The sequence below is a fragment of the Vigna umbellata genome, chromosome 7 (assembly GCF_029865625.1).
Source record: "Vigna umbellata cultivar VRB3 chromosome 7, Vumbellata_1.0, whole genome shotgun sequence".
Lineage (NCBI taxonomy): Eukaryota > Viridiplantae > Streptophyta > Magnoliopsida > Fabales > Fabaceae > Vigna > Vigna umbellata.
The window spans coordinates 48,781,680-48,791,715 of NC_142171.1; the positions used below are offsets into that span (position 1 = coordinate 48,781,680).

Genomic DNA, 10,036 nt, shown 5'->3' on the forward strand with positions numbered 1-10,036 from the left:
CAGTTTTCTTTTTTCTTGTTTGTGGTGTAGAATTCATTTGAGAAGTTCTACAAGAAGAATTAATATGCTTTTCTAGTTTGCTACTACTTTCGTCTTTACACGTCTCTTCACATTTAATGATGGTGTACTGTCACTTGTATGAAGAGAAGAAATAATACATAAACCCAATTAATGTGAATTTATTAATTTTGAACACTATAATGAAAGTTGAAATATTAGAAATATATATATTGAGAAAGAAATCATATAGCGGAACAAAATAGATATTTTAATGCATAAAACGTTTTTGTGTTTTAATCATTTAATAATAATAAATCAGATTATTCAGTTCTCTGTTTTAATAAAAAATCGTAAAAGGTAAACCACTTTTTACAGTTTCTCACGGAAATATTTAAAAATGAGTTAAGTTTATTATTATTATAATTTCTGAAACAAGAAGTAAACTTAGAAAATACATTTGATTATTAAATGTTAAAAATGTTGTTATATTTATGCATTTCTTTTACCCTAATTAAAGGTATTAGTTTTTGACCTATGCATGTTGCGTAGCCATCTAAAAAGGTAAATTGTCCACTGCAATATTAAATCATAATCACATCCAAGAGCAGGAATCCTGGGGAGAAGTCTTTTCATTTCTATAAATATGAAATTTTATAAAAAGTTTACGAAAAAAGAGTTCACAAATATGAAAAGTTTTAATAGCAAAATTGTCAGTACAACAACCATATTTTATGAGGGACGGGGTTAAACTTAATTGCCTCATTTTTATTTCTTTAAAATGAATATACATATATATATATATATATATATATATATATATATATATATATATATATATATTTGAAATTTTTTAAGAAATTGAATAGTTAGGCTTCAATCTGTTTTGAGAATTGAGGGAAATGGGAATCATACTCTGCATAAATATATAATAAAATTGTGATTAAAATATATGAAAAAAATTAGAAGTGAAGAATTTGATTTTGGTTATTGGTTGCTTTTAAGGTTAAGCATGATTATTCCGTACTTTGAATTGGTCAATTCATTATGGAAGAGCTAATTCAAATGGATATGGCCCTCCAAAACCTTTCCCTTCTCTCTACAAGACCACCATCTGGGTGTGTTCATAACTATAAAGAACCTATTCATGATTACAAGGCTTCTTTTAAAGTTTTTCTCTCGAGCTCATAACCTAAGGTTTGACCCCTTTATGATAATGAATCATTTACTACTAGCTCCGTCTTTATTTAAGAAAATCATGCATGAATCCATACAAATATTCACATTCTAAGCTAAATTTGCCACATTTCAATTTTTTTTTTCACTAAAAGTTAGGTCACCTTTTAAACATAAATCTCCATCGGCGTTAAAACCGATTCTCTTCATCAAGTCTTTTCACCAAGGATTTGGATCTTTTTTACGAGGAACAACATAACAATGTCACGTTTCAGAAAATCTTAAGTTTTAAGGACAATGGAGTCTCATTTTAATGCCTTGAAGCACATACCCTTTTGATATAAATGGTTGGTTAAGGCAAAACACTAATGGCCTAACCACATGCAATTTTATTTTTGTGAATAAAATAACAAACAGTTAGCAGATGAAATGTGTGAAACAGATATGGTGAGACCAATGTGAACAATGTTTAGGAAGCCTTGTACAGAGGACAGTATCTTGCACCTTGATTTTTTGGAATCAAGAAAAGATTTAGAGAGTAGAAAGGAAAGCCAAACATGATTTGGAGACAACAAACCGATATAATATATATATATATATATATATATCAGATTTCATTTCACAAACTTTATAATGTTTCCCCAACGACACATGCAGATTTTCTTTATGAGAATATACTGAACTTGTATCAGACAAAGCACTGTAAAAACCCTGCACATTGTTGGGTACTTGACTGTCCCTAAACAACATGGTGGCATATGCTTTTGCCCCTAAGTTCCTCCCTCTGAGTCACCAATTTCATGGGGGTCTCAGATATTTTGATTCAGTGAACTTTTCTCGTAGATAATAAATTGATTAGTAAGTGCTTTTTGGATGGTTGGTTTTGTTTTTATCATGGGGGGAAGAATGTGGAGAAAGCAACTCTTGGCTTATGTCCTTCACAGCAACAAAAGAACGAATAATAGTCCCCACAAATAAGAGGCTTTCAGAGGTCCAACGTTTGGTGGGAAGTTTTAAATAAAAGAGAGAATGTTGAAAAGCCACGGTACAAGCCATACAAAACCTGAATATGGTACCCCCACAAGTTGCAAATATGAACCATTATTGAGATTGAATTCCATCAACTACTGTATTTAAAACATGTCCTAACATTAGAATATTAACAAATAACGATGGCTGCCACTCTTACTATATAATAGCAAAGGTGTAGTCCCCTACAAGAGTCATGTTTGAACAAGAAACAGTCCTTTCCTCATTTAATATTTCGGCCAAAATCACCCAGCACCTCACATGGCTTACATACACTGACATTATGCAGAGATGTTTACACATGTGAATCAGAAGAAGAAAATTTCAAACCTTGGGGCAATCATAGTTTAAGTAATATCAGATTCACAAGAGTCAAGGATCTACACCAATATTACCACTCTTGTCTTAACTCAACAAGGCATTGTTCATCCCAAGATATATGGACAATTTATTGAGCAAAACATACAAATTAATTATATTATGTCAACACTTTTTCCCCATACATACACAGAACCAGACAACACAACCTATGGAGGCCCTTCCTAGGGGTGGTCCCATAGGTCATAGTTACTTGCTTGCTTGAGTTGGCCAAGCAAGGTTAATGTGCAGTGATAAAAGTAAGAAGCAAATATGAATTCTGGTAATTTCAAAATTAACGAGTATTCATCGCCTTGTCGCTGGGATCATGGAGAGAAATTATGATTGTAAAGCATCTTTGGTGCCTTCTTGTCAAAGTACTCAAGATACGCACAAAATTTGCTCCATGGATCAAAGAGGATACTCAAATCTATCATTTATGGTTCATAAAATAGTTTGGGCGAGTCACGTTTCAAATCCTGAATTAAAGTTTCTCCACATTGAAGATCAAAGACTCTTGCAGCCGTCTGAAAAGAATTATTTATCTCAAACTGAAACTTAGAAAAATTACCAAAATGGCTTACAATGATTTGGTCCAACCCACTTTCAAAAAGCAAAGTTCGCTCGAACACACTCATAGTTTTTATACATTCATCAATAAACCAATATCATCAATTATTATAGGTCACTTTGAAGCTACACTCGGCATTGGACTGAGAAGCAATATCCGTTTAGTATTAGTGAAAATTTGGCATGTTAATTCCTAGAAGTTTCTACCTTCACACACATTTTATAGAAACCAAACAAACAAGGTACGCGAGTTTCTGAAACCCGGATAAGATGGTGCTGTGTCCTTTATCCAACGTCCACTCAAAAGAATCTTGTTCAAACGCACGCTTTGAGTGCCCAATATTTTTATTTTATTGTTAGAATAATTATTATTATTAGTATTTTCTGATTTTTGGTTATATAGTAGTAGTAGCATATAGATAATACGTAAGAGGCATTTGTCTTACTTTAAATCTAATCCTTGACCGCGTCGACATCGCCGAACATATCCGTCCAATTTTCTTCGTCTTCTCATCTCTCCACGTGGCATTTGCAGCATTTCTAGAGGCCAGTGCCGGTGCCAATCAGTGGTTGCACAATATTAAAATAATTAACCACTATGTCCAAACATTATCTTACTAGATTCACAATTATTAACGAAAACCTTCACAATATTTTTGTCATGCCCCCCTATGCAATTTAAGGCCAAATATCTTTGCCTTAAATTGACCACCCTATCACATTAATATAATATTATTATTATTAATAATATAATGTTAAATGGGACGAGGCTGGTTAAAGAGCCAAGAGTTTCTTAGAACCTGTTTTTACTATATTTGTGGGGTGCTAGAAGGAGCTGTATAGATAAAGACCTTTGCTTACTTCACTTCCTTCCTTCTCTTCATTCGTTCATTCATTCATTCTCCCTTATCTTTACCATTTTCTTCTTCATTCATCCATTCACACATGGGGAATTGCCAAGCTGTGGATGCCGCAGTGCTTGTGATCCAACACCCTTGTGGGAAGATAGAGAGGTTGTATTGGCCAGTCTCTGCAAGTGAGGTTATGAGGACCAACCCAGGTCACTATGTGTCTTTGATAATACCATTGCCTGTGCCACCACAGGACCAGAATCAAGACCACAAAACGGTACGTTTCACCCGAGTTAAGCTCCTCCGGCCTAACGAAACTCTCAACCTTGGCCATGCCTACAGGCTCATCACCACTCAAGGTATATCATGCTGTCAGATCTTTTTCATGATTCTACTTTTTGTGTGTTTTGGAAGGGTCTCTGACTGTGTTTCTGTTTCTGGTTTTAGAGGTTATGAAGGTTTTGAAAGCAAAGAAGCATGCAAAGACAAGGAAGCCACAGGCTGAGACTGTTGATAAGCCACACACAGCACAACCGGAGAAGCAGAGTTCAGCCAGTGAGCCACATACAGGAGGGGAGTCTGCACACCAGGTATGTCTCATGTCAACACTGCTTTTCTACTTTTCCCTTTAAGTTAAGTATTATTCCATGAATAATATTCTAGTAGGTTCTTTCTTTAGTCCACCCCAATAGTGAATCCACTCGAGACTTTGATCTATCTATCCACATGGCACACGTTCTATAGATGCCGAATCTCTCTACTGTTATCTATAATAAAATATGTATGTATTTATACCGTTAGTCATGCAATCCTTAACAAAACATGGCTTGGATGTTATAACTCTTTGAAAGTGTGAAACTCTAGCCCTTGTGTTTCTTTTGAAACGAAGGGAATGAATGCTCAAAGCAAAATGAAATATAATCCAGTAATTTGACAGACATAATTTTACTAGAAATTAAGCTGCAGACACGACTTTTATCTCCAATTTTGGACGCATCATTGATTTGTATCGATGCTAAACAGTCTAATGAATTCCAGGGAACGAGGGCAGAGAGACAAAGGCCTAGGGTGGCTTCAGCAAATCCTGCTGTAGTGAGGTCAAAATCCTGGCGCCCTTCGTTGCAGAGTATTTCGGAATCAGCAAGTTGATTGGTGCAAACTGCAAAGTTGTGACATGTATAGTGGCTCGTAGAGTATTATATGATAGCCACTAGAATGTCGGAAGTTCCTTCTAGTTGATTCTTACATGGGCATGGAAATTCATCAGAAGTTTCAACCAAGATTTCTCTTTCAACGCCAATCATAACCTCAACTGCAAAACCATGCTCCTGTGGTAACATGTTTGTATAGCACCACCAACAAAAAGAAAAAGAATAGAGGAGTAATGAATGTAAAAATTTTTTACAAGTGAGTTTTCTGATTGATATAGTTACAACATCCACATCTTCCTTTTTAGTAATTATATGTTTAGCAAATAAGGCATTCTTACTCACAACTTGAAGGGATCTTATTTATAACAAGAAAAAGAAAACATGAGGCGAAAATTATATCAGTTGAGTTCCAAACTTCCGACATTCAAGTTTTTATGACGCTCTTGGTGACCAACATATTCATGAAAGGTTTCACCAATAATGTGCCAGAATCTCCACAATCCTCAAGCAGAACCTCACGCAATGTCTGTTTTCCAATTAAGAGCGGTTAAAATAATAGCTCAGAGTTCAAATTGGAGTTTAAATATTGCATTATTTGTTTCTAGGCTCAAGTATCAAAGGACAGATAGCACGTCAAAACATTGTCAGATAAGAGGTTTTCCAAAATTTATGCTGACTTTCTAGTAATTTTTTGTTTGGGTCAATAATTGTACCATTGATATCAGGTCCGGCTTTCTAATTGAAAAGTAAATGAAAATTCTTCACTGCAGAAGTAAATAAACACAATAACAGATCATTACAGACATCTGAATTTAATGAAAGGTTTGCTCTATCTGAGGTGTTATGAACCTCGGAATTCTGATCATGGTTTGGCTCAGATTTTCCGTTTTGTTAAAAGAACTCAATCACAGATACAAGAGTGTTACTTTTTCACTATGTGTGCAAAATATAACAGCATGAAGCCACAAAACCACCACCCTTTTATTGTTTATGCAATAGGAACTTGAAACAAGCAATCTTCTAATCAACAACTCAGTCAAAAAAAGTCTCTAATATAGTTTCAATTCAAATTAATTATAATGAATTATTAGTTGATATTTTAATGGGTGAGTCTTGACCCTTACGCTATTAGTACAATAGCATGTAGGGAAGAAGCCAAAAATCTATCCATCAAGTTAGGATGGGTCCATAACTGCATATATGAAGCAGCCAGTTACTGCTATGTCAAGAACCAACAAAGAAACCAACATGCAGTATGAAATCCTGTGATATTCATGATAACAGTAACAGTTATTACCACAGTAATATTCATTTATAATGTACCTACTGTTCTTGTGATATTTATCCCTTTAAATAAGGCCATATAACTCATTTACTAAATTCCCATAGGCCAGAATTTCTAATAATCAAAACGCCTACTGTTTATATCATTTCAACCATCCAAAGAATTGCATATCACTTCATGTGTCATGATTAGACCCAAATCAGACAGTCTATCTCTATTGATTGAGACCAAAAATAGACAACCAGGTAAACCTACCTTGGGATTTTTCTTTTGCAATCATTAAGGAAAATTAAGTAATTATAACATACTGTCTACCAAGGACCACAGATCAAATCTGCAATAAATTCTCAATTACTCTGAAAGGCAAAAGAAAAGGGCCATATAAAATAAAGGCACATGCAAATGGGGCCTGTATTGTGACTCATCAGTAAACAATTGTGATATTCTTATTAATGTTATACCATTTCTTATAGGAAAGGAATGTTGGCCACAAACATTAATGAAGAAATTCCTTTAGATGTACCAATATTGGCCACAGAATTATGAAATGAGAATGTCCTTAATGTGGGCATGGTAATCAATAAGGGTATTATCAGTGAATTAAAGGCAGATCTTTCAAATTCAATTTAGGATTGCTCTTGATAACTATAGTGACTGAATTCTATGTCCCCATTTCCCTCTTTCTTCGACGGTTCCAAACTGAAGATCAAGTTTATGAATATTATGATTTAGAAGAAACAACAAGTGATTAACACAACCCTTGACTTCTGATCAGCTTTCTTTTTCAAAACACAATGCTTGACAAGATAACACAGACTAGTAGCATATGATAATTGACTTTTGTTCTTTCAAGAAAGATGTTGGAGATCAGATTACAGGAGACTTGTTCTATAAAAGACAGCAATCACTGCTCTCCAAGAAAGTTCACAGGGAAACTAGTCAAAAGCAGATTTTACTGCTTATATGCAATCAATGAACTTCACTAACTGCATAAACACTTCTTGCTAGCATAGCCCTTGTTCTAGTACTTAAACTATGAGAAGTACAATTACTTTCTTTTAGTGAATAACACCTGTATCAAAACTGAAGTACATGAACAAATAACTGTTGAACAACAGAAACAGTAAATTTCTCCTTCTCTGCTATTGATTGATGATAAGATGAGTTATTATAATGCAACCAACAGCTCTTTTCATGTCCAAACTTCAAGTTTTAGGACTGTATAAGGTTATCATTAACAATAAAAAAAGAATAAAAGATACAAATATCAATTAATAGGTTGCTTGATTCAGTTTTTTCACATGGAAAAACACTTCTACATTTTTTATGTTTGTTTACGAATATTCTATTATCATGAAAACTTTACTTTGAGGAGTTTTTGGAAAGAAAAAGCTGTAATTTAATTATCTTTTCAAATAAAATCTTTTTATTATTATAACCAAATAAAATACTAGCATATATGTTTTTTGTAATTTTTAAAATTACTTTGCTTAAAAGCTTATTTATGCATCCCAGACAGTCCTGAGAACATTTTGTCTGTTACGTGTTCCTTTACAGCAGGATAAACTATTACCGAACATTGAAAACAACGAGATAATCATAAAGAGTTAAAAATATGTGTTTGGATTATGGTTACCAAAGTTAAACTTAGGTTGAAAAAAAAATTATCATAGCTTTAAAGGTAACTGAAATTTTGGTGAATTTTATTTTTAACTAAATTAAAAAAAATGTTTTCAAATATCAACATAATGTTTGACGAAAACTAATTAAAATTTAAATTTAAATCACAGAAAACACGAATACAATTATACCATCAACACCAACACACGTATTATAAAAAATAAAATAAAACAGAACGTGAATTCAGTTACTGAGTAAAATTTAGTTAACTAAACCTAAACATTCTTGTTCAATTTACATTGAACTGTGTTTTTACTCTGTCAATTTTTTTGGTCAAATTTAGCGTCGTCTAAATTATCATGTAATTTACCTAACTTGGATTCACAACGAAATAGGAGAACTCTGTTTAGTTAAATTTTTTTATTGTATTTATTATTAAATCTTACATTTAAAATAGAAAAATAAAAAATATTGACAAATACGTAATTTAGTAGGATAATAGGTAGTTAGTTTTTATTTTAATCATTTACTTTACATAAAATACGTAATAAACACTTAAAAATCAATTTATCAGAATTTCTGTTATTATAATAAAGAAAGAAAATATCCAAATTCATAATACAACACCCTTTTCAAAAAATGGCTCAGAGTACAATTACTAATTTTAGGGTTCAATCGTTTGGGCTAAGATAAAGTGTAACATGGATTATCATAGTCGAAAACAGTACTTATTTATTTGGTCCTAGATGAAAACTTAAGTGGTATTGCTTCCTATACCCCACAATTACTCACAGCATCCCCATATTAACATAAAAATTAAATTAAGAAGAGAGGAAGAACGCCATAAAGAAAAAAGAGAGAGAGAATGAAAAAAAGAAGTTTCAAAAAGCTCTTTTAAAAATGCATTTCAAAAACGAGAGGGAGAATGAAAATAATAAAAAAGGTTTCAAAAAGCTCTTTTAAAAATGCATTTCATGTGGTTTGAAAAAATCATTTTGCAAGGCGTTATATGTTTCGGAAAATTTGTTTCAAAAATCCTATTATAGAAAGCTTATTCCATATTAGATTTCACACATTCTGGAAATTGCAGAAAGCGTGCGTGTGCCAAAAATTTTTGGAACAGGTAATCTGAAAAATTCTTTTACAAAGGAAGAAATAATCATTTTGAAAATTTGAAAGAGTGTGCAAAGAAATTGTGAGAGTGCATGAAGTAAAAGCTAAACTTTAGTAGAAGGACTTATTTTACCAAAAGCATGGAAAGGTGAAACTAAACGCGTATCATTTCTTCTTACAACTCCATAATTTCAATCTGCATCCAAAAATATTTCTATATACAACTTGGAATATACAATTTTATATTTTAGAGTGGATGTTTTAAAATACAAAATAAAAAATACATTTGAGATTGTATAAATACAAATATATTCCACATCATATAAAATAAAAAATACGTTTCAAATTACACATTCTAGAATACAAAATTTACATTATAAAAATTTATAAGAGTACAAATTGAAACTATGGAGGTGGAGGAAAAAATTGTCTTAACTGCGTCACCATTCAAACAGATCGATGATTTCTTATGGACAATTACTTTCTACATTGCACCCAATCAGTTTTTTTAATTCCACTTATACCCTTGTGTTTTATTTGAAGTTGTCTTCTTTGTAGATACACTGGCTTGGTCAAATTAGGTGTTTTGTGGTGTGGATCTCTAGAAGCTTTGATGAAAGTGTAGCTGAGCTGCGGATGAAAGTCTTTGTAAAAACTTGAATTCAAAAAAAAGTACAAGCAAACAAATTTACATACCAGCATGCTTTTGAAATGACTCAAGAAAATAAAAATAGAAAATGAATTTATTTTTATTAAAATTTGGATTAGTTAAAATGATTATCTATACACAAAAACTTCTATGATTTTTTCTGATTTTCAAATAAACAAACAATTTCATCGTAAATTTAAAAAGAATTGAAGGAAAGAAAAGAAAAATATATTTGTAC

At 32.4% G+C, this 10,036-nt stretch overlaps 1 protein-coding gene across 1 annotated transcript; it reads left to right on the forward strand.

The window, feature by feature from the left end:
* Positions 1–3,929: 3,929 nt before the first annotated feature.
* On the forward strand, positions 3,930–5,421 carry LOC124827608 (uncharacterized). The gene is made up of 3 exons (XM_047300698.2): positions 3,930–4,339; positions 4,428–4,570; positions 5,019–5,421. Exons 1-3 carry the CDS (start codon positions 4,075–4,077, stop codon positions 5,127–5,129), a joined length of 519 nt encoding a protein of 172 aa, XP_047156654.1. The 5' UTR covers positions 3,930–4,074; the 3' UTR covers positions 5,130–5,421.
* Positions 5,422–10,036: the final 4,615 nt, after the last annotated feature.

Coding starts and splice junctions, on each gene's coding strand:
- LOC124827608 (XM_047300698.2), top strand. CDS start 4,075: ATGGGGAATTGCCAAGCTGTGGATGCCGCAGTGCTTGTGATCCAACAC. Junction 4,340..4,427: donor CAGGCTCATCACCACTCAAG/GTATATCATGCT, acceptor TTCTGGTTTTAG/AGGTTATGAAGGTTTTGAAA. Junction 4,571..5,018: donor GAGGGGAGTCTGCACACCAG/GTATGTCTCATG, acceptor AATGAATTCCAG/GGAACGAGGGCAGAGAGACA.